Genomic DNA, 25,076 nt, shown 5'->3' on the forward strand with positions numbered 1-25,076 from the left:
CTGTTAAAAATGAAACATTTCTGAGAACCAAGGGGAAAGCAACCCAACGTACTTCAGTGTTTAAATGAAAGGAAACAGACTTTAAAAAGAGAAACCACCTTCTCCCACAAACAAGACCGCACTGGAGGCTGTACCCGATGAGATTTTGGCAGCCATCAAGAGGAATTTCCATTATCTCCCCAGGCACTACCGACTTATCGCTGTTAATGTCTTCAAATGTTCCATCACCAGTAAGAACTTTCACAAACAGTTAAAGTCAGAAAGAGGTTTATAGTCCTTGTTGGCTTTGGCACTGAAACTGTCAGAAACCACACTGTGCAAGGGTGTTAAATATCCTGATTTATATTCCAATTGAATCAAGATAACATCTATGTACAGAACACAATGTACCCTTCAGATTCACTACAGCTGTCAGATTCATTTTGCAGCAATATCCAATCCCCAGATGAGGCAGTGAGGTATGTAGGACACCAAGAAACTAAATGCCTGTGATTTTGGTTTGGTTTTGACCCGGCTGTTATGCATTATATTCCAGGATTCCAGAAAGTGGATTTTTTAACCAATTCTTCGTAGTTATATTGACAATTAAATATATTTATATGAATACATATTTTGGAGAATGGCAGCAGAGGAAGTGCAGGAGAATGGTGTGAATCTCATCAATACCTGAGTGTCTGTTCACCCATATCTTTCCCACATGCAGCAATCACTGTTTTTCGTACCTCAGGACAGCATAACAGGGGAAAAGATCACAGATCTCTGCTATGAAGGTAAAACATACTGGCAGCCGAAGAGAGCCATGTTGAAAAAGCAATGGGAACCGCAGGAAAATGACTCCAAAAGATCAGTTTTGCAGGTTTGGCTTCTAAGGGAAAACCCTTCTGCCCCACCCAATCACTGAGTTTTCTACTTTAAAAAAATATATAATCTAATAATTAGTCCAAGCATCCAGGAAGATAAGAGAACACCAAATTAATTCCTACCTGTCGTGTGGGATGCTCTCTTTGCCTGGAGCTGCCATAGCTATCCTTCTGCAGTCAGTTCATCTGAAAGAGAAAAAACAGATATTGAATATCTTGCAAAAAACAGTACCACACTGTACCCAGCTGATGCCACCCAAGCTTTGCTTGAACAGTCAAAGACCAACCCAGGAACATCCTTCCTCAAGATCTGAACAGAGAGGGAAATGGGAGAGTTAAAGAAGCAAATGTGGTGTGTCTTCAGGTTCCGAAGTAGTAAGTCATGACAATGTAGTGATGTCCAAAATGTTTGTCATGCTGACCAGAAAATGAAATCTGAATGCATATTTTCTTGCTCTCTCTCTGTGCTCTGCATTTCAGTTTGGATTTGTGTTACATCCAAAATCTGTTTTAAATTAGTTCTCCAAAACCATTTGGAGACACAGTCCTCATCCTCCCCTCACATATTTTCATAACTGTGTGAATCCCTTGATTCTCCCTGGCAGCCTAAATCGTCTTTCACAGAATCATAGAGTCACTGAGGTTGGAAAAGGCCTTGAAGATCATCTAGTCCAACAGTCTACCTATCACCAACACTGCCTACTAAACTACGTTCTTTAGTACCACATCCCCATGGTTCTTGAACACCTCCAGGGATGGTGACTCAGCAGTGCTGTAGGCACTGTCCTGGGCCACCTCACTGAGTCCAACTCCCAACCCACCCCCATCGTGCCCACTGCCCACGTCCCTCAGTGCCACTTCTCCAGGGTTCTTGAACACCTCCAGGGATGGTGACTTCAGCACCTCCCTGGGCAGCCTGTGCCACTGCATCACCAATCTTTCTGAGAACAAATTCTTTCTAACATCCAACCTGAATCTACTTTGGCACATCCTGAATTTCAGTGATGTTCAGAACGATGGTGTGAAACACTGCTCAACAAAAAGGTGAGGCATAACCTGATGAATGGATCTTACCCCAGGCAGCAAATCATCTTTTTTTTTTTTTGTTACAGACAATCTTTGCATGAAAACCACTTGTAGGTTAAGAGACTGAATTCTGGGCAAGCTTGTAAATACTGGACTGTTTCTGTAAGTGCTTCTGTTGGTTTCAAAGGGACCTTTTAGAGTCACAAGCATCCATTACTGTGGACTCAGCCGAGTGTGTGCCAACCAAGACTATGGCTCCAGGTTGTTGAATTTAAAAACAAACGTGCCATGAAGGAACTCCCTTTAGACACCCAAACTGCCTGCTGGTGAGCGGAAGCATTTGTGGGAAGGAAAAGCAGTGTTAGAAAAAAATACAGCTATAGATGAAAAGGTAGCAGAAAAATTACTTCAAAGCCTAAGCATTCAGGAAGCAAGGAGGAAACAGAAGGGGAAGGATGTTGCAGTAGTTACTGCAAGAGACTGCCCCTTATGCCACTGTAACGGCAGTTCTGAAATCATAGAGCTACAGAATCACAGAACCCTTTGTGTTGGAAGAGACCTTTAAAGGCCATCTGATCCAGCTCCTCTGCAATGAACGGAAACACCTACAGCTTTCCTCTTTGATGTCAATCAAACTAGCTGGATGATCTAATGAGGATGGCTTTTCTTGTTCCAAAAGCAACTATTTTATTACCAGTGCTTTTTGCTTAAAGGGCATAAAACCATTTATTTCTTCACTCATTTTCAGCAATGCATGCTGCCTCCTGCCCTGATGGGGAAGGTAGGGAAGCCAGAATGCTAACATTTTTATTCTTCCACAAGGGTCAGAAAGCAGAAAACATTAGAAGAAATCACTTTTCAGGTAGCACAAATGCTTACCATCTTCGCAAATTTTTCCTTTGCAGTTCTTTGTTTCATTCTTCAAGAATCAATTAAAAAAAGGCAGAAAATAGAAATGAATGCCTATACACATCTATTCAACATGCTAACACATATTCCAAAAGCACTGACACCAACGGTGATGTACAGATGAGCTAAAATAACTGGACAGGTTGAATTTGTGCATGGGAGAAGGTCAGATTTATTCTTTTCTTCACCAAAGTCTTAAAAGAGCAGTTCTGATACCACTTAGGTTGTGGTTGGACTTGATGATCTTTAAGGTCTTTTCCAACCTGAGCTATTCTATGATTCTCTATTTCAAATAGATTATAACTCTTCAGTGAGAAAAGGAAAGGTTAGCACTGTGTGTCTGAGCATCTGCAATGTACTATAAACGAACCCTGGTGGAAGACAGAATAAATGCATGCAGCCTGCCCCATGCTGATGCTGCAGGAGGAGGCAGCCAGGAGGGGCAGCTCATCTGCTGCTTGCCCTGTATGCTGCTGAGTCATGCTCGGGTTAAACATTTGGGTGCAGATTAATTGAGAAATTAATTCAAGCTGGGGAAATGAAGAGCTGCTGGAGGATGGAGGAATTGTCCCCATCTGCCCCCAGCCCTCAGTGAGCCATCCATAGCTCCTAATCCATGGGGCTGATGCCATGGGGGTACTCATGACTCAAGAGTCAGCACCTCTGCCAAAGTCCAGACTTTGAATACATAAAGTATTCAGAAGCTTCTAGATTTTTCATCACAACTCCAGCAACATGCAGCACTGCCTTGCGGCTGCCCAGACGATTAGTGTGAAATCCCAGCTTCTTAACCAAACACAGCCCGAGGTGAGGTCATCTCCAACAGACCACCTCCTACCAATCAGCAGCTAACCAGAACCATGAGCAAAGAAGCCTTTTCAACACCTGACTTCCACCAGCTTACAAGAGAACTTCCTCAGCGCTCACATGTGCACCACACACATGCTGACAAACCATATGGCTTCCTGGGGGCCCTCTGGTTGGATTAAACAGCTTAGGGACAGCTTTCAGGAAATAAAACAGCAATACACCACCACAAGGCCCTACAGGGAGGAAGGCAACAAAAAAAAAACTACTGAAATATTCCTGTATTTCATACTAATGATAATAAAAATGGCCTTACCTGCAAGTTGCGTGGTGTGGTGACTGCTGGCAGAGAACTATTCATGGCATTGAGGTCGGTGAGAATTCAGTAGTTCAAGCTGCAGCAGCAACTTTCTATCCTAAAGGGAAATAAGAGAAAACAGTGAGTGCTGAAGGACTGCCAGGAGTCACTGGGTTGAGTGTCCCATATCCTCTGTACCGTGTGCACAGAGATTGAGGTCAGAGATACTGCCTGTGATACTGTGAATGAGAACCAGGGGACGGCGCAGCACAGGGCAGGCTGTGGCCATCTCTCAGCCACCTAGGAAAGCAGTACTTAAGGCTAAGGTGAACTTGTGATGCTGACCTGCTCTGGGGATGGGTTTTGCCACGCGTGTCAGAAACGCAGGCCCAAATTGAGGAGGGCTGAGCCCAGCACTTACAATTTTTTGAAGCCTTAACTTTCAAGTGAGCTGTGTGAACGGGAGGGTCGTGGGGATGGAGGCGTAAGGCCACAGGTACCTTCAGTTTGGGCCTGCAGGAATGGCGGTGGGATGCTGGGAACAGAGAGTCAACAAAGGCGCTGCCAGGGCAACGCATTAGATACCTTACCCAAAATGCACTGCCTGACCAGCTCCATTGCTGCACACAGCTCATCCTGGAGCTGATCACAGAGCAGTTCATCTTCACTTTACCTTTTCCATTAAGAGACTTGAGAGCCATCCACCAGCGCTGAAATCGGCAACAAAAAGGTACAACCATTGGCAGCCTGGGAGCCTGAGGGGACTTTTGCAATTGCAGTATTTAAAAAAAAAATCAACGGATCCAGATTTGTTTCTTCATCAGTGTTCTCCCAAACAACTCTGCCATGTCCCAGCTGCTACCACTCACTGCATGCATGGTCTCTTCATTCTTGCAGCCCTCAGGAATCCATCTCTGCCCCTAATGCAGCCCTAGTTCCAGACTGTTAGCACATTACTTCACATATTGATCTGTAGCATGACTAATTTTTGCCCATAAACTGTTTTTTTCCTCAAAAAGACTCCAATCAGTTCCAAGGTACTGGAGAGTCAAAATATTGAATCATTTACAATCATTACATGATTGATACTTCATGATTCTTTTATATAAAAATTAAACAATTTTGATTTTCCCTGGCTATCGTATCTAAATGAGAGGGGACAGCAGGCAATCAGGGAAAAAACATATATGACAAATAGAAAAAAAAAAGTATTTTCTACTTGGAAAAAAAAAAAAATCAGAGCTATTTTTTCCATTTACAAACATTTCTCCTAATGCTCTAGAGGCCTCTGCCAGGAAAGGGCTGGGTAGTGAACGGATTTTAACTTCAGGAACCTAATAAAACTCTCTTCTGGCCCTTTTCACTGCCTTTTAAATATATTTTTCCTGTTCTCCTTGCTCTAAGCCAGGCATTCTAGATGAAAAGAGGCTGAGGCAGCCCACCGGGTTCTCATCAACTCTTTCAGCCTCTAACCAAACTTAGAGGTCAGTTTTCCTTTTATGCATCTGGAAAATGTAAGAGCCAAATTGAAGCTAAGATTAGAAAGCTTATTCACTCTTGCCGGTGCCTTCAGAATCAGGTAACAAACAAAAAAGAGTTAAGCGAGATACCAAGCAGCAAGGCTCTCCCAGGTCAGTAGGAACTCATTCTGTAAGTGGGCACTGGCAAAGGAATCAATTTAATGAAGTTTTGTCACATCTACAAAGGCGAACTTCATTAGGCGCAGACTGTGGAATACAATTTACATGGAAAGAGGACAGGCTCAGGCTCTGCTTTACACTGATCTGCATATGAATGTTTGGTTTGGGCTCCAAGATCTCTTTCTGTCCTACTGGAAACACCCCAGGCCCCATGGAGCCAGCTTCTGAGAAAGCAGGGAAGGGCAGAACATCAGTAGGTCCAGACATCCCCAATAGACATGGCATTGTGCTGCGGAGAGCCGTGACTGCAGAGAGAGGCCTGGTCCTGCCAGAGATGGTACTGCCTGCTTTCTGAAGCCTCACAGGTACATTCTGAACAGTGCCTTTAAGCCTGATTCATTGGAAGAGACTCTACTATATCAGCCCCTCACACTAAACGACACAGACTGCGATCCAGAAATAATCACTTAGCAGCTGTAAAATGGACACACTATTAATGAGCTCAAGTGGTGTCTCATGACTGATCCTATGTAATGTTGAAGAAAAACATTATAGATGGAAACACTGCAAAAACAATCTGAAAATCTCTGGGTTCTGTTGATGAAATTAATTATCATCACCAAAATCCAACAGGGACGTCAGAGCTAGTGTATGACACCTTGTAAGCTGAAATCTGACTGGAGTCTACTGCAGCCCTACCAGAAGTCTCATGCAGAAAGCAGAGGTGCAGCAGTGGAGTAAGAGTAGAGATGGACGTGGCACTGAGAAGGGCAGGGGTGCTTGCACGTACCTTATTTGAATGCCTGGTTCCCAGTTAGGCAAGCTCCAGCTCATTCTGCAGACAGCAGACAGGCTGGCACAGCTCTGCTTCTCACTCATAAAGCCTGAAGCCCAAGCTCTAGCTTCTGGCACATGTGGAGACTCGGGCATGTTTGGTAAAGGCTTGACTCTAAAGTCAGGCTGAAAAATACACCAGTAGAACGGTTTCTTTTAACACAATCATTATTTACACAGAACGTAGTGAAGGAAAGGATGGGAGGAAAAATTACTGCATTTTGCTCTGGCCCCAGGCAGCATGTGAAGGCCCTGGCTGCCCGCAGCCTTGTCTCCCAGCATACTTGTCACTGATACTGCTTGAGAAGGTGACACAGTGGTTTGAGGAGGAAGGTTTTAGCCCCAAATAAATGTTCGCCGAGAGGCACAGAGCAGCACTGACTCCAGTAATGGGAGATAATTGGATGCTCTTTGATATGCTGGCTGAATACAGCCTGTGAACAGTGAAAAATATGCACCTTGCCTTGTGTTTTGATACAAGAATTTGGGAATGGGTTTCAAGATTGCAAAATATTTTGTTATTCTTGTGACTCCATTTTCAGTCAGCATCAATACATTACCTGTGAATTTTCAGACAGGATGTACAGAGTTGCAATCAGAATTCAACTTAAAAATGTGATCATGTCTCTTTATCAGACTTGCATAAGCCCTCTCCTACCAGAGAGATGTACCTTGCTCCAAAGTCACACATTATGCGTGTCAGTGCTTTGAGCAGTGCATACATTTGGGTGTTTTCAAGGAAGGAGCTCAGGAAGAGTATATTTGCTTTACAATACAAATACAAATTTGAATGTCACAAAACAAAGTAAGTCAATCTCAGGCCTTACAGAGCTATATTTTTCCCCATGCATTTCTCTCTTTTCAGTAAATACAGCTAGCCTTGTTTCTTAATAAAGATGCTCAGATGTAAATGGCAACAATGCACTATTGCGTTCCACTTCCTTATCTGAATCAAAACTGGCTGTTCAAACACTTTGGGAAAAAATGCTTTTCCAGTGCCCTGGTTTTAATGCAGAATCCATTGAAATTGGTTTAAAATTCAACTCTAGTCTAACCACGATATGAAAGTAAAAGAAGCTTTTTTGATATTCCTCAAGAATAGAAACTGACATTCTGTTCCATTCATCTTAAGATGGTAGTATCTGCTTCATGTCACGTACAAAAATCACAGAATCACAGAATGGCCAGGGTTGCAAGGGACCTCAAGGATCATGACTCTCCAACCTCCCTGCCACAGGTAGGGCCACACACCTCCCCAGTTAATACTAGACCAGGTTGCCCAGGGCCCCATCCAATCTGGCCTTGAACATCTCTAGGAATGGGGTGAACACCTCTAGGGATGGGGGAAAAAAAAGGAAATGTATCATTTGTGAAAGGAGAGCTGTAACGAAATACAGCACAGCTTTGTGGAGCTGGAGTCTGACAGCCAAGAAGAGTCTTGATGGCACTGTACACTCTCAACACTGAAGGAAACTGAAATTGCACAAAGGTAGACCTGGTCTGGGAGCAAGCCCCCTAACTGGTCCCAGTGAGCAAAGAGACTTTCAGACATGAGCTGGACGTCTGGCTGGCTCCACTCTGTTCTGCATCACCTGCTCCAGGCTGCAGACAAGCCAGATGCACCTAGGCTGGTGTGCACCTAAGCACAGCATCCTGCATCCCAATAATGATGTGGACAGGCAAGGACAGACGGTCTGCAGAGAGAGATGAAGCACTCTGGAACTATGTGGCTAAGGAAAGCATGTACCCCATATGTCTCTGACCTTACAACAAGTTTTGAAGTTGCAAGGGGATATTTTTCCAGATTTAGTGGCAGATTTCACGTCATAGAGCAGGAGAGTTAATTCTGTTGTAAATAACTGCAGCACAGGGCACTCTGCTTGGACTGCCTGTTTCCACCAAATTATTTTTTTAATCATCTAATTAGGTAACATCTGTGAGAATGAGCCTCCTATGCAGATGCTGGTGCTGGGGTAGGTGCTGTGGGTGGTGCAGCCCCCAGCAGAAACTTTGAGAGAAGGGGCAGAGGGGAGGGGCTGAGGCCCAAGCAGAGAAGCTTCAGACAAACCCTTCAGATGCTGCCACGTGAGTGCAGCTGACCATAAATGAAGGTGTCAGATGGCTGAGGAAAAGCCAGCTGCATGAAATACTGCATGAAATACTGCATGAAATACTGCATGAAATACTGCAAATTCAGTGCTAGAGAAGGCAGAAATAGGCTTCCCTTTCTCCCTGTGTGTTGCAGCAAGTGTGAGTGTGGAAAGTTCTTGTTGCCATCCCTGGTTTTTCAATGTGAACATGGAGCCATACCGATGGCAGGCCTCACAAACATTTGAGACATATTTGAGAATTTACTCTGCTATAATGGAGGGTGGATGCTATATCAAAGATAATTAAAGGAAGTATTATTCTGTCTGTTCCCATGCCAAGCTAAAACATTGGCATACAGCAGGCAGATCCAGTCTGCAGATTGTTACAAGCACAGCACGTGGGCTCTTGATCATTGCTGGTGTAAATGCATAGCTAATGGTGGTGACTGTGTTGAAAAACAGTGTTTTGTAGCTGAGAATTTGCTCTATCAAATAGTATTATTGTGCTCTTTGTATCAGAAATAAACAGAAGGCATTACTTTTACAGTGACCTACAAGAACACAGCCCAATACAATTCCTCTCCAGTCCACGTGGCCCAGGCAAGCCCAAAGGTTGGAGACCTATGCAGGACACAGAAACACCCAGATTCACCCACCAGTGCATTTTAAGTGTATTTTTATTTACAGAGTAGAGATGCCTAATAAGTTATAAAGTTAGACATCTGATAATTCAACTTTTTTTTTTTTTTGTAAAAGTATATAAATATATACATGGAACTCTATCAAGTAAACATTGTTAACTGTGATACTTACAGTAAACAGTCCACTATCCTTACACTAACAGGCAGCTCTTAAAGCTTAAATACTGATGTAAGATACCCTCTATAAAATAGCTCCAACTGTACTAAAAGGCCAAAACATTCTGTTGCCATACACAAGCTTTTAAAAGAGACCATTAAAATGGCATGGTAATAAAGTTTGCCAGGACAAAAATACTGCTTTATCCCACCCCCTAAGAAACAAATACTCCAGAGCAGCTGCAGAGCTGCAGGAGTATTTTAACATTACTTTTTTTCATTTTTTTCATTAAAATATTTTTATTTGAGTACTTAATCATGTATTAAGGAAACTGCAAAAAAATGCAGCTTTATTAAATATTATTTACTGTTATACAAATATCTCACAGCTGTGTCCATGGGCTGAAGACACCAGTGGTATGGTATGAGCTCTCCTTTGTCCATACACTATGTACCTTATCTGCAGTGACACACAGAGATAGATAGAGAAAACATTTGACAGCAGCTGAAGAAAAGGACTTCGATAGCATTGGCAGAACAAAGAACAGGTGAGAGCTTTCCGATCTCTTCACATCCTTATTTTAAAAGCACTTCCAGTTCAGGATTTTATTTGCCTCTCTTCTTCGTGCTGGAGATGATTCAGGACATACAGGACAACTTGATAGCAGAAGATGTACTGATCCTGCAAGGGGAAGAAGATCAGAGTGCATATTACGTTAGCAGTGCAGCTTTGGGAGCTAGTGCATGATTTGGGGTGAGAGTTCTTTTCTGTTTGTTTTTGTAAACTCTGATGGCAGAAGTCCTTCATGTTCAAAAAGTGGTTGCAGGTCCAAGGTAGGTTCAGTATCTCCAGATCCAGGTTACTCCCAGAGGTTAGGCTTACTTCTGGCTAAACAACTCCCGCCAAACGGAGGCTTCGGGATGGTCTCCAGTGGTTTTAGGGATTCACAGCAGCTACATGAAGCTCTCTCTTTAGCATGTAATATACATATTTACATATATTTTTTGCAAAAAAAAAAAAGCTCAACTGATTTCCTCCCTAAAATATGCTTTAGAAGAAGAAAATTCCAATTCCAACTCCTTTTTTTAGTGACAAATTGAAAGAGGACAGCATGCTTAAAGCTGCGTATATTTCTTGAACTATAAAATACATCCTAATACTCAGCAGCATGCATCCGATTTCATTCTCATAACACAGAGCTTGCATTAGAGGGAAAAAAGACAATCACTACAGGAAGCTTCCTGGCACATCAGAGTTCAAATCTGGAAAGCTGTACCTGGAGACTCACCTCTGTCTGCACCATCCCGTGCCGCTGCAGACGCATTGTACGCACCAGGTCCGAGATGTCAAACTACCAAAATAAACAACAGCAAGTTAAATGCTGAAAAAAGACATATGCGCATATACAAAATATCCCCAGCACCACACCAAGGAATCCAACCAGGCCCATGAAACACGTAGCATTGAAACAACTTACAATTCCGTGTATCTAGCACAAACTTGGTAGGTGACCAGCATGAGCTGGGCAATAAGGATGTGGCTCTCCTACATCACCTTCTTCTTTCTCTATGCACCTCCACTGGCTCTCTGGATTACTACTACCAAGAGGTGAGTATGCAGAAAATTGAGTCCTTTGGCCCAATCTAACACAGTACTTTCCATTTTTCCATTTCTGGACATCTGGTGGGTGCTTAAAAACCCTACTGAGCTAAGCATAGCTCAGCCTCCCTACAAATTCACAAAAGGATTTGCTGTACTGGCCCAGTGGTGGACACCAACATAGAGAAGCTAGCCAGCACCTTCCTCATTATCACCCTAGAAAGTATATTCCCAGTGGTGCTGGAAAAATGAATTGACATACTGCTGTCTCAGGTTGAGCTGTTTCTACAGTTTGAGTTTGTGATGGTTTCCTTCATCGTTCATTTTAAATACAGAAGTAATATTCCCACTGAGCAGAGTTCCAGCAAGACAGAAGCACGGTTGAGCCCATTCTCTCAGGTACTCACATCGAGGTCTCTGCTGATGAGCCCCAGAACCACATCGATACAAATCAGGGTCCCTGAGCGGCCAATGCCCGCACTGCAGTGTGTTACGATGGGTCCTGATCTGTGCACGTGCCGCATGTAGGAGATGAACGTCAGCAGGTCATCTGGCTGAGAAGGGGTGTCATGGTCAGGCCAGGCGGTGAAGTTCAGATGGGAAATGTGCCGTACCTCACCTGTCTGAGGTTTAACAACAACAGCAGGAACAAAACGTTACACAGAGGAAGAAGAAAAAGAAGACAGAGAAGTTCCCAAACTTTAAGTCTTAAAAGAGAGAGATTTGCTCCATGAAATTGGTCTGCAATTCAATAAAACCAAAGAAATGATGACTTAAAGTGAAAATAAACAGTAGGCAGTTAAATAGTATGAGGTTTTCTGTGCAGACCAATCATGCACAGGAACAAACCAGCCAGACTGAATGAGGAGTGAATACTGTATCTCTACATATCTTTCTGTTTCTGTGGCCAAAAGTACCTGGGGAGCCACACCTGAAGTCTAATTAGCATCAAAAAATCACCTCCTGGCCCAACTGCCTTCTCCTGTAAAGGTCCCACAGCAGCACAAACTGCAGGGCTGAAGAGTTGCTCAGTAACTATCACTGGTCAAAGAGAAGCTCTACATTACCTCTTAGCGCAGGTAAGATTGAAACGAGGCAAGACACTAGCATGAGGACAGAAATGCCAGCACTCAGAAAGCATGTAAAATCAGACTCATTTACCTGGATCTCTTCTAGCTCCAGCACTCTGATGATGAAGCCCTTCAGCTGCTGAAACCTTACAAGAGCCAGCCGCAGTCTGTCTGTTATCATGGTGGTTTTATGGAGCACATCTGGCCAGTAGCGTTGGCATTTTATCTTCTCTCCTTCGACTTCCTGAGTCATCATGGCAATCACAGTACAGTTTTGCTCCCAAACCATCTGCCAGAAGTCTGCTACAGTAGTGGGAAGAGGTCCTTGACAAGCAATGTAGACAAACTCCTCATTCCCCACTGGCATGCGAATGAAGCTGGCGTTGATGTATCCACCTTCACTGCCAAGAGGAACTCTGGTGGTATCGTCTGCATTTCCAACACAACAGAAATACTTCAATGTTAGGCATGAATGTAATTAAATCTTCAGACGGCAGAGATGCTGAGCCTTACACACTTGCATGGTGTGCATCTCCAAAGGTGCTTCAACGTTTTATTGAAAAACAGAAAACATAAAACCAATACAATACTTGCATTGAGATACAAATCAGTACTTCTATTTGAATAAAGAAAAAAAATGGCCAGGGGAGAAATCTAACCAACAGATATCATGGTGCCTGACCTAAATTGCAGCACTCCTGATGCTGAGGCTCAATACTTCTCATGCAGAGCTAAGCCTGTGTCAGTTGTCTCTGCTCCTCAACGCTTCTCCCAGCTAACAAAACAACATTTTGCAGAAGGAAATTTACTGACAGTAGGATACCTGTCTGTTATTCCAAATTTACACAAGAAAATAGTGGGGAAAAAAAAAGTCTGTCTACATCCATCCATATATCCCATATCATATATATCCCATTTAATAATGAGTGGGACCTATTGAAACACCTGTAAAATCTGTGGGCATTCATTCTTAGCTGTTGCACAAGTTTGTCATTCACCAACCTTACATCACTTTATAAATATTGACTTCAAACATGTAGAAAATGTCAGATGTATTTATTTTTTTTCCTACTCAGCAGCAGATCCAATTAATTCTCCATACAAATTGATACAAAATATCTACACTGAATGTCAGACCAATTAATACTCACAAGGGAGGATGTTTTTGTATCTGTTCTTCCTCCTGTTCTCCTTTGCTTGTCCAATCAAACACTGATCCAATGGTTTTAACTCTTGAAGATTCTGTAGGGAAAGAATTTTTTGTAGGGCCACAAAAATGATACAAGGGATGGAACACCTCTCCTACAATGACAGGCTGAAAAGAGCTGGGGCTGTTCAGCCTGGAGAAGAGAAGGCTCTGAGGTGACACCTGATAGCAGCCTTTCAATATCTAAAGGAGAGCTATAAGAAAGAAGGGGACAGACTTTAGCAGGGTCTGTTGTGATAGAACAGGGGGAAAAGGCTTCAAGATTAAAAAGGGTAGATTTAGGTTAGATATAAGGAAAAAGTTCTTTACAGAGAGGGAGGTGAGGTGCTGGAACAGGTTGCCTACAGATGCCTCTTCCCTGAAGACTTTCAAGGAGAGGCTGGATTAGACTCTGAGCAATCTGATCTAACTGTGGTCCCCTGTTCCTTGCAGGGGAGTTGGACTGGATGATCTTTAAAGGTCCTTTCCACCTCTAAGGGTTCTATGAATTACTCATGCATTAAAATGCACTGAACGATACAAGTGCTGACAGCAGCCCCTAAAATGAACAAAACCCTAATGGATGTGCAAAATCATTCAGTTAAAGAAAGGAATCTGATTTCATGTAGCTAACAAAATACACCATGTTGAACAAACAACCCATTAAATATCCAGTATGTATCTCAGCTTTTTCTCCCAAAAGAGAGTTCACTGAACAAGACTGACTGTAAGACCTGGAAAGGACTATTTTCACATCCTGCAGCTCAACATTGCAGCATTTCTCTTCCTTGTCTACGTCTGTTAGCATTACATTCACTTGGTAATTTACCCACAATAAGAAAGACACAAACACATTTTTGAACTGAACTCCCAGCTCAACCCAATCTCATCTCTCTGCAGCTGCTGGGGGAAGGAATTCTTCTCATTTCTTTTAAGAGCTGCAAATTAAAGAACTGTGGTATTTAAGGCAGTGATGAATCAACCGTTCTATTTCTGTTTCATCCTGTTAAAAGGCCAAGTTTTAGAAAAAACAAAACTGATGTCACTCACTTCAATCTCCTTGGAAGGAATCCCCTGTTCCAGCAGTCCTCGCAGTACCCTGATGGCCGCCTTCAGCTTTGCTCCGCAGTACTTGCCACCAGGGAGCACACTCACAGCACGCAGCGAGGAGATCTCTTCGTTTGTCACCAGAGGGAGATCTGGCAAAAGAATGAGGCTGATTTGCATGGCTGTGTAAATAACGAACTAAACTAAATTAATAACTAAAGGAAGGAAATACGTAAAATGCAGTGCAATGCTGCATGTCCTTGTTACTGTACTAGATGGTTTTCTTTCCAATGAAAGGCTGCCTCTTATGTATTATCTTATAAAAAAAGCCATGACAAATAGACCATCCTTGAGTGAAGCAGTCCTTCCAACACTCTTTGCTTCCTGTTGTCTTCAGAATCCCTCCACACAACCCAGAGAGCATACAAAGAGCTTCTCAGTTTGAGGGACAAAAACTAATTAACCAATATAACCAGCAAGAAGCAAAACTGACTTTGATCAATCTGGGAACAGAGGATTTTTCTGAATTCTGAACAAATGAGACAAACCCTGTAAGCACTTTAAATGTAAGTTCTTAAAACAAAATCACCACAAAATCCATGAATGTGCACAGGGATGAGTTCAGAACTTTCAGTTAAATAAACATGTAACTGAGTGCCCAAATGTAGCACTTAAGAGTAAAAAATATCTTACAGTTACCATTTAAAAGATGTTAAACATCTTTTTTTAAGCATGCTACCTATTGGGCCTTTGGTACTCCTCAGAAACATGACAAAATTAACAACTTGAGGACTTTCTGCAATGCAAATGCAATGCATTTAAGTGTCCTAAATCTACTTGTTTACTCACAAGGCTTACATCGATCTTTATTTTCTTCTATTAAGGAATACACACGCTAGAGACAGAAGGCTTCTGTATAAGGATTTCAGGACTTGACATTTCTAATTCTCAAAAAGTAAAGACTAGTATCTGTCAAATGCATCTAACTTAGCAGTACTCCACCCTGCCAAACTGAGCAACAATGGAAAACTAAGAGTCCATATGTAGGGAAAATATCAAACAATGTGAGCATTGAGCAGGTAAAATTTCAAGCACACAAGATACTGACTTGATCACAATTAAATCCTGCAAACCATCACACGTTGTTGAAGATTTTGTCAGAGAAGTGGAGGAAAGCTGCTTTCAACTCCTCACCCATCATAGGCCCAACCTCACCAACACGAGCCCCAGTGGACTTCCAGACACACGTTACTTCAAGCTGTAAAGACTCTTTCTAGTGAGCCACTGAATTTTCCCACTATATCTGTCATCAGACTCTCAAGCCATATCCAAGACTTTTAAAAATTCACATCTGAACATATTGGCTACTTAATGTGATCCTCAGTTTTCAATTAATTGTTTGCTGAAGCTCTTGCCTTTATTTACACGTTCCTGGCTGATCGATTCAATCGGCAATTCATCACTTCCCCACGTGATTTCATCTTCATCTGCTTGACTCGAGGGAGGCTGTGGAGGAGACCTAAAGAGAGCGAAGAACAGAAGTAAGAAGCGACACCTAGAGACAACCAACGCACTTGCAACCTCATGAAGCATCGCCAGAAAGTCATTTACAGTTACAGGTACCCATGGACCAAATCGATAGCAATGATCTCAAAAACCCACATTTTTTTTTCCTTTTTTAATATTTAACAAAGAAATAATAACATGGGAATTTCCAGGACTCAAGGCAGGTCAAAGCAAAAGCTAATGACGTGGTCAGGCATGCTCTTAGTTTCCCACGTACAAACAGTAAGTGTCAAGCACCCAAGTGGATACAGACTCATCAGTGGAACTACACAGGCACTTTAAGACTGGAAGAAATGGTTTTAAGGAACCTTGTAAAGATTCAAACTGAAGACAAGATTGTTTGAATTTCTCCTTCGTTTGAAAGAAACAAACAGTACAGTGCAAATGAAATTGTTTGGAACCATCTGACAAATGTCCTAGTTACTTGTTATAACCACATATCAAAGGAATAAAAATGCAGCCAGGGCATGGTAAAGCACATAAAGCTGAGCAATATTCAGGTGAATTATAACCGTTTTAAAAAAGAAGGACAAAGAGTAATTTGGCAAAACATCACACATATATATATCCATCTATTTATACCTACACACACACCCAATTTGCATTATAACAGATCTCTACTGATTACTTCAAATCTCACAGGTTTACTTTCAAGAAACACTGGAAAATAAATGTTACCTTTCTGGCACAGCTCCTTCCTCACCATGGTCTTCACAGCCATTTATGTGCATGGGCTATTGGAAGAGAAATGATGAAACACATCAAGGTCACTGTAATAAAGTTTAAAATCTACAGTGGGTGAACTTTATTAAAGGATGTGAATGGCTACACACAGTATTTTTGAAGGGGAATGAGTTCAAAGCATCAACTAATGCAAGACTTGACTCTTCTAGACAGCTCACCAACCCAAAACAACAGAGAGAGAGAATACTGAGCACTTAGAAAAGGCCATACTATTATAAAACCAAAAGCTATCTTAAAATAATTTCCTGCTTGTGGCAGCAGAAGAGCCATCTACACTTTTTCCAGATGACTTTTTTGTTTGTAATCCTTAAAAATCTTTTATGAGGTGAGTTTCATTGTGAGCACTTCTATTTCCTGCTGAGCCAAAATTGTCACAGAACAGGGCTTCACCTCTTAATAACAGGTACTCTGACATAGTTCTTCCTCAAAAGACAATGAAGACTCAGTAGAGAAGAGGACATTTCAGTTCTCCTTTAGAGAAAGAGCAAGTCTCCAAGATGATTTTTTGGCTTACTACGACACCTTGAAAGTCTCTACTGTCACACTCAGAGAATTCTACTTCTGGATCTCCCAGAGAACACTGATAGAGCTGGATGGCTGACTTATCTCTTCACTCCACTCACTGGACAGAAAGCTGCAGGGACATACTGGATAGACAGAGCTTTTCTAATTTGAAACAGCATCTGGGAAGCTAATGACTGATGTAAAAGAAAACATGTAATAATGCTGGGGATGCAATATACAGAAGTCATTCAAACTAATGAGAGTATTCTAATAAAACATAAGGGGAAAGAAGCCTCACATTTACATTTTGGAAAGTCTACACAATATTCATTGTCCCTGCTTGCTCTCTCCATGCAGCAATCAAGGAAATTTTAGATGAAATGCCTCAAATAACACTAACAAGCTATTATATTATTACATTTTTAAAATAGTTATTATTTAAAATGCATATTAGGGTATTTCTACAAGCTCCATACAAATATGGAAGAAAATAAATGGAAAGAGACTATCTGAGGAAGAAAAGTCTGCCAGCTTCTTGCCATCTCACCTCTGAAAAATCTTCAGGTAAAGATGAGCCATCACAGTCTGTGTCTTCAGACTTATCTTCTGCCAATTTCCCATTCATCTCCACTGGAGCAGAAAAATCAGAATGCAGAAAAAAAGAGCATAAACACACCGAAAGATGCCCAGAGATCACCTTCTCAAACATGTGAACCTTGTTAGACCAGAATACAGGTATCCGTATAAGCAAGCAACAACTTCTAAGTCCCTCTGTTATCAATATGTTGAAGAGTCAGATCTGAGGCTTCCTCTTTTTTAAATGTAACAGTTGCAATTGAAAGTGAGGTTGTTGGCACAGCTAACAGAATTGCTGTGCCACAGTGTAACAGGAACAAGGACAGTGCTGTTAAGTGAGCAGACTGACACATCAGCAGTGTGTTTCCAACTCCATTATATTTAGACCCACAGAAGTTCTAAACCAGGTTTCTGCTCATTCTTTGTAAGTCTAATGAAAACCTTATAGAAAAGGTTTTACCTATCTGGCTGCTACAGCAGTTCTCTGCTGCCCTATCTGACAAGTTCAATATATCTTCATTTGCAAAGATCAAATCCCATCTAAAAGAAATTTGAAGTAGTGGAGCTTATATAACTGCTTGAGGTCCTCATTCCTCCCTGATTTTAATGTAACAACAAATGATAATAACCAAAATGTACTTCAAGGGGAGCAAAAGTGCTGAAATAATTATAATTCTAGAAAGTCTGAATTCTACATATACTGTACAAAACAATTCCATGTCACCTATCATGCTTGCCACTGCTCACTAGGCACCGTATTTTCAAGAGGCCTAGTTTCCAGTGACCTGTTTTTCCTGTGACTCAGTACCTGTCAGATGATCTTCTGATGTGGCCTTCTTGATGTGCAGAAGGCTCTGGGCCTCTGATGTTGCATTGTTACGATTTAATAGGTTCTGGGCTTCCTCATCTACAACGTCCAACAGATACTGGACTACTTCATTGTGATCATCTTCATCATAATATTCATCATCTGGAACCTCTGTTTCTAAAATGAAATACTATAAAATTATATTTTTTCCCTAAACAGGGGAGGAGACGGGATAGAGAGGGAGAGGAGCAGACACTGAAGTGTTATTTCTAGTTGTTATCATGACTTTCTCTCATCTCTGGCATAAAATCCAGATTTCACAAATCTACTTCCAACATTAACAAATTCCTCAGCAGCACACCACAGGGCTTGAAGATGATCTTCTAAACACAATTGCCACTCTTACTTTGACTTATTTTAGTCTGTTCAAACTGTGCTTTTGCCTTGACTCTTTTTCATCCATGAACCAATACTGAATTACGCAGTTCCTCATCTCATCTGTTCTTACCTGATTTGTCACTGTGTTTAGAAACATCCGATATCTGAGCAGCAAAGCCAAGTGAAGGGGCATCTCCAGACCCTGTGAGATTCAACTGTCCCTTTGTATGATGGCTATTATTTTCTGTGTTTGCATGAGAAGGTCCTATGATGCTGTTGCCATTGACCTAAGACAAGTGAAAAAATTACAACTTAACTTCTAAAGTTTGGCACTATTTTTTAAGCAGCAAGCAACCCTTGCACAAAGCTCCATTAGGAATAAATGGAAAGAAACTAGGCATATTGTATTTCATCTGAGCAAAGAAGGTGATGGGATGAGTAGAACTCTACTTGTTCATTCATTAGCTTTTAATTGTGTTAGAATTTTCGAATGAAATGAGCAAAGAAAAAAAATACAGCAACTAAGAAAAATGAAACACATGGATAACTACTAGAAGAAAACACAAAATAATATCTCACATTATTACATCCTCAATTCCTTGGATCCCACATCACACCACTTCTCAAAAACAACAACCCAACAAGAAAAACCAGAGAGGTAAAAAGGAAGAAATAAGTACAAGCATCTGCAGAAGCTGGAAGGAGACCAGATCACAGCCTTGCATCCTTATGAAGTAATTTGTCTTTACATAGAGCAATCCCAAAGATAGAGAAGATTAATGCCAAAAACTTGTGCATTTACCATTAAAATTGCTTTTTCACATCCAGTGGCAACAGTGGATTTGCAGAGTTTGGTGTAAAGTACTGTTTAATAAATTTATTTATTAAAACAAACCAAAAAACAACTTGTGTAAACTATATCCTTTTTTCTAGTTAATGCAAATGTACTCCCCTGAGGGATATTTACCTTGGGCCCATAGGCATCAGTTGTCTTTTCTGTTTTATCACAGGGATCACTATGTGAGCAGCCTAAATAAAATGGGGAAAAACAAACAACGTAAGAACATCATTTTCACTATAATTATATTAGTTTCCATCAGTTATCTTTTTTTATAAAAGAAACAAGATGTGTTGTGAAATGAGTAACATTTCTGCCTGTTTGATTAATGGCCATTGACAAAATGGTGACTGATGAACTATACTTGATTATGGTTATTTGAACTTTAAGTTCAGTGGAATGAGAAAGCAGGAACACTCATACAAATAACCAACTCTAAGCAAAGATTAATGTTGATAAGCAGCCTAACAACCTGCAGTGGGAAGGCAACACTTGCACCTCAGGGAAATAGGATGAAATTTCCCTTCCTTTCAACTGTACACATTACAATCTTGCAATTATCTATAACTTTTTTTTTTTCCCTTTTTAGGAACAAAAAAAAAACCCAACCAACAACAAAACCAAATCAACATACATCATCTGCCACCTGGGTTCTTGCTCTAAGGTACCTTCCCCTCTTTGGTAACAAAAAGAGTGATACCATGATATAAAAGACCACTGCCTATCCCAAACATCACATTATTGGTATAATAAATGAGACAGGGTAGAACAAGTAGTTGCTATGTACCTAGTTCCAGATTTGCTTGTAAAAGCACATGTAAGAAATAAAGCATTTAGATGGAATCACAGAAAGATAAAGGTGTTCAAGGCAGTGCCTTCCAAGATCCAATTACAGGGCTGGTTCTGAAAGAATATCTTGACCAAGTTTTTGGAAACAATGTTTAGTATAGTTGAAAAGTGTGTGAGCAACAATGAACTGGAAGAATTAAAATAATGTCACGAGGCAAGATCAATATTCAAAACTAATGATACATTAATGGAGAAGTGTGGAAAATAAGACTGTGATGAATCAAAACAAATGAAAGCACCAAATGTCAATGGAAAAAGCAAATGTTTCAGATATAAGTGGTAGCATATGCAGTGATTCAGCAGAGAAGCAGATGTGGCTGGTGAAACGTACTGAATCAAAGAGAGTAGTACTTAGCAAAAGAGAGTTGCTTTCACTGGGTAACTACTAAAAGGAATGCTGTCTACAAAAAGCTGTTGCTCTTGTCTGCTGGGCACTGATGAACTTCAGTCCATGCCATGTGTAGGACTGCAGACACCACATGTGAAGAGAAAAGCAGACAGATGGAAACAAACCCCGGGGATGCAATAAAATCAGTCTGGGCTGTTTTGATCTTGAAAAAGAGAAGGTGAACATCAGACCTGAAGCCTCTGCAGATGTAACAGACTGATGCTTTTATTTGTGGTCAGAACAAACAGGACACAAATAAAAAAAAAAAATATATATATATATATATATGTATGTAATAATAATAATGCCATCAGTTAAACTTATTCCTTGAATGACTCAGGCTTGTTATGAGAGAAAGTTTCTAAACTACAAGAGAAACTGAATAAATGCTTGCTCAGCACACAGAGTTGTAGTGCAGCAACTGCACACTAGAGAGCATGTAAGACCCATAACACTTCCTTTATTTTTACAGATGTGCATTTCACGTGCAGTGTGACCATGGAAATCTTACCATTAGCTTTCTTTGACCATGAATCCGAGCTATCTGGGCTCCTGGATTTTGGAACTACTGGATGACCATCTCTATGAAAAGAAATGTATACAGAAATTTTTATTAAAAAAAAAAAATAAAAAATCAGCCAAACAACCAACAAACATAAAAACACCATGGTTATTGTACATATGTATATCTCAATATCCAACAATCAACAAAACTGCTCATTGCACTTTCCACTTCAACAGTTCTGGAATACTAAGAACATTTAATGACAGAGATGAAGCACTGGTAGTTAGGTTGGTTCCTACTTAAGGAATCAATGAGGACTTTGTGCAGTTTCATTCCAGGTTCTGACAGAAAGATTTGACTTTGTTTGCCTTCAAATTAAAGGATAGGCGGGGAGGGAGCAAAGAACATCAGCATGACTAGAAGGTTTCAGAATGGAGGGGAATGTTGCCAGACTTCCCATTCCAAGCAAAACTTAAAAATAGTCTGATTTTTGTCAGTTTGTCAGACTGCAGTATTTCCATAAAAATAGAAGCAAAGATTAGTGAAAATACGGTGGTGTACTGGGATCTGTGCCAGAGGGTTTTGACATTCAGAGCTGTGCCAGAACATCCATACGATGGAACTATTTAAGCACAGAACAATATTTTTTCTTTCTCTCCCTCTTTTTTTTTTTTTTTAATATATTTGTAGAATGCACAGTAACAGTTTTGATTAAAAGAGAAAAAAGAAAAAAAAAGGAATAATTGCATTAAAACAATCTGTGCCATATTTTGTAAATGTTTTGAACACTTGATAGCTTGACACAGCTTTGTCTTCCCAAGAAACACAAAACACAGCAAGTACTAAGTGCCCTTCTATTGCACTGAAGTGCAAATCTGAGAGTATATGTTCTCTTTTTGTGGCACCAGTCCTCAATAATATGCCAGCTGATACTGCTCTGGTGAATAGCTGTCATACCTGGAACATGTTTTACCCGCATACAATCAGTGAGAAAAGCAGTAAGTACAGGGAAACATGCAGTTCCAGAACGCACCTGGTTGCTTTGAGCACGACCCAAGGAAGGGATGTTTCCAATGTTCTTTTGGCTTCTTTCAGTGTCATTCCTTGTATGCTGACCCCATTAATATAATGGATAATATCTAGTGCATGGAGACTCTCCTCTCTGGCAGCAGCTGATTTGGGGAGAATGTCACTGATATACACAACTTGGTAAATGCTGTCATGACCTCCTGCTAACAACAGACCTGTGCAGGAAGAAGCAAAATAAACCAAAACCAAACCAAAATAAAATAACTTGCTTTGGAACTTAAGAAAAATAATCACATTAGCATGAAAGTGCACTATAATTATTTATTACCTAGCTCCTCTTTATGGCACGTTAGCATAATATCAGGCAGCAAGTGAGGCAATAGTGGCATCTTGGGTAACTCCAACACACGTCCTAGAACCAATCTGACAGTCTTTGGGGCAGCACGGAGAAAGCTGACTGCATCTGTATGACTCATGTTGGTGACATCAATGTCGTTAACCTGTGAAGACAAAAGCAACAAGTATCTCCTAGTAAGATTCCAAACAAAACTCTTTCACAGCAAATCCATCTATGTTTATTTCCTAACAAGGTGGGAGCCAACTTCTTCCACTTCTTCGCCATGTATTTGAGTAAGTACCTTATTAAATCAATACTTCTCTCTTTAAGTAGGATGCGCTGTAACTCCTTTCAGCAACCTTCCCAATGTTCTCCTTCTTGTATTCCTCTTGTCTAACTGCACAAAAATGTGCACATTTTTGTTCCTTAAGCTATTCTCATCCTGGTGGATGAGAAGCTGGACATGAGCCAGCGGTGTGCCAACTATATATCCTGAGCTGCATTATAAAAAGGGGTGACCAGCAGGGAAAGGGAGGTGATTGTCCCCCTCTACTCAGCTCTTGCAAGGCCCCATTTGGAGTACTGCATCCAGGCCTGGGGCCCCCAGCACAAGAAATAGCTCTTAGAATGGGTCCATAGGAGTGCCACTAAGATGATCAGAAGGCTGGAGCACTTCTCCTATTAAGAAAGGTAGAGAGAATTGGGCTTGTTTGGCTTGGAGAAGACAAGGCTCCAGGGAGACCTCACTGTGGCCTTCCAGTACTTGAAGGGAGAGTATAAACAGGGGGAAGTACAACTGTTTACATGGGTTGACAGTGATAGGACAAGGGGGAATGGTTTTAAACTAAGATAGGGGAGGTTAGGTTAGATATTAGGAGGAAGTTTTTCCCCACAGGGTGGTGACGCACTAGAATACATTGCCCAGAGAGGTTGTGGATGCCTCATCCCTAGAGGCATTTGAGGCAAGGTTGGATATGGCTCTGGGTAGCCCAGTCTAGTGGCTGGCAACCCTGCCTGTGGAAGGGGGGTTGAAACTAGATAATGTTTGAGATCCTTTTCAGCCCAGGCCATTCTATGATTCTATTTAACTTCAGCACATAACAGAGTTCATATTATTTTGGTTTTGGCTCAAAGTTGTTCTTTTCATGTAGGCCCTTTGTCTGGAAATGGTAATTCTCTCACTTTTATGAGTCGGTCTCCAGGTCGCAGTCTCCCATCACTTTTGGCAGGATCCTGAACAATGTCATGAATATAGCAGCCCACGTTATCATTCCCTTTGGTCACTGTAAAGCCCAGGCTGCCTTTTTCAGACTTGGTCAAGGTGACCTGGAGTTCTACTTCCTAGGGGAAGAAAGTAGCACTTAACAACACAAAAAAAAAACAGAAGCAGCTTTAGACCACGGGCAAATTGAATTTAACACTGATAGAAATAGATAACTAATGCACCAATTGGTGTAACTGGAACACAAGCCTGGATAGCACTGAGACATCTGTAAGAGCAGGCTCAGCTCAGCTGTATCCAGCACTTGTCTCTCATTTGGACAAGACGCTCTTTTGCATGAAGTTGACCTTGGACCAAAGGCCTAATGATCTAAACAGAGTTCTGAAGGCTCATGTCAGAACTGGCATGTTGCTTTACTTTGAACCAGCTATCATGAATAAAAAAGCTCTTTGAGCAAGACAGCAGGAACTAGTCAAGTGAAGTAGGTGAAGAGGTTTTCCTACAACAAGATAAAAACGATGTCTTTCCTGGGAACTGCATACATGCGAATACCTTCTCTATTTTTATTTGCATGAACTGTCATTAGAGAGATGCATATCTGTTTCATTTGCACACTCACACAATGCCATGAAGGTTTGTGAATAACTTCTGAAGAAGAGACTAAAAAGGAGACAGTTTGTTAGTTCTCAAAAGGGAGTTTGGGCATGAACTGCTGTGTAACCTGGGAGACATCCACAACTGAAATGTATCAAGGCTCAACTGTCACGTTCTTTTTTATTTGTGAATCAATTATGTGAGGCTATAGAAGCACAAACTCCTTCTGATACTCTGCACAAATGTTTCCAGGGTGGCAAGAAGCTACCTCAGAAGAGTCTCAAAACTATGCTACATTTTGCATTTGATTAAAGCAGCAAAGAACAGGGTTTCCTGAGGCCCCCTCTGGCCTGATTCATCCCACGATCTCTACACAACCACACAACCACACAGCAAGTCCAGCCTGAGAACTTGTCTAGAGCTAGGGAAATGTTTAACACCAAGCTTCTAGGCTAAAATGATACACAAAATATATGTATGCAAATCTGCCTATGCAGACAGGGATGCATTCATACTCAGAGTGGGAAATGTTATCAATCCTTGAAAGCCTCAGAGAAAACAACTGCAGACATCT

The 25,076-nt window shown here is 41.2% G+C and overlaps 2 protein-coding genes across 13 annotated transcripts in view; both read right to left on the reverse strand.

The window, feature by feature from the left end:
- AFF1 (ALF transcription elongation factor 1) overlaps nt 1-4,482 on the reverse strand; it is a 58,477-nt gene extending 53,995 nt beyond the window's left edge. For 2 of the 4 annotated variants that reach the window (XM_031596657.2, XM_031596653.2), the window contains exons 1-3: nt 4,401-4,482; nt 3,919-4,018; nt 984-1,046 (exon numbers count right to left, since the gene is read on the reverse strand). In XM_031596657.2, coding sequence (XP_031452517.2) covers nt 984-1,021 — 38 coding nt within the window. In that variant the 5' untranslated portion in view covers nt 1,022-1,046; nt 3,919-4,018; nt 4,401-4,482. Of the gene's footprint in view, nt 1-983; nt 1,047-2,293; nt 2,401-3,918; nt 4,019-4,321 lie in introns of those variants that run through there. The other 2 variants (XM_031596655.2, XM_031596656.2) reach the window with 2 other exon arrangements.
- A 4,617-nt stretch (nt 4,483-9,099) lies between these two features.
- The window catches only part of PTPN13 (protein tyrosine phosphatase non-receptor type 13), a 106,254-nt gene continuing 90,277 nt past the window's right edge, over nt 9,100-25,076 (reverse strand). For all 9 annotated transcript variants that reach the window (XM_090138974.1, XM_090138978.1, XM_031596663.2 and 6 more), the window contains 16 exons: nt 23,869-24,027; nt 22,678-22,849; nt 22,354-22,564; nt 21,327-21,397; nt 19,708-19,769; nt 18,871-19,027; nt 18,363-18,539; nt 17,526-17,608; nt 16,409-16,464; nt 15,580-15,683; nt 14,168-14,316; nt 13,083-13,173; nt 12,023-12,360; nt 11,269-11,484; nt 10,551-10,613; nt 9,100-9,943 (listed from right to left, as the gene is read on the reverse strand). In XM_090138974.1, the coding sequence (XP_089995100.1) occupies nt 9,860-9,943; nt 10,551-10,613; nt 11,269-11,484; nt 12,023-12,360; nt 13,083-13,173; nt 14,168-14,316; nt 15,580-15,683; nt 16,409-16,464; nt 17,526-17,608; nt 18,363-18,539; nt 18,871-19,027; nt 19,708-19,769; nt 21,327-21,397; nt 22,354-22,564; nt 22,678-22,849; nt 23,869-24,027 (2,193 nt within the window). In that variant the 3' untranslated portion in view covers nt 9,100-9,859. The remainder of the gene's footprint in view (nt 9,944-10,550; nt 10,614-11,268; nt 11,485-12,022; nt 12,361-13,082; nt 13,174-14,167; nt 14,317-15,579; nt 15,684-16,408; nt 16,465-17,525; nt 17,609-18,362; nt 18,540-18,870; nt 19,028-19,707; nt 19,770-21,326; nt 21,398-22,353; nt 22,565-22,677; nt 22,850-23,868; nt 24,028-25,076) is intronic.

The sequence above is a fragment of the Phasianus colchicus genome, chromosome 4, assembly GCF_987193195.1.
Source record: "Phasianus colchicus chromosome 4, bPhaCol1.hap1.1, whole genome shotgun sequence".
NCBI lineage: Eukaryota > Metazoa > Chordata > Aves > Galliformes > Phasianidae > Phasianus > Phasianus colchicus.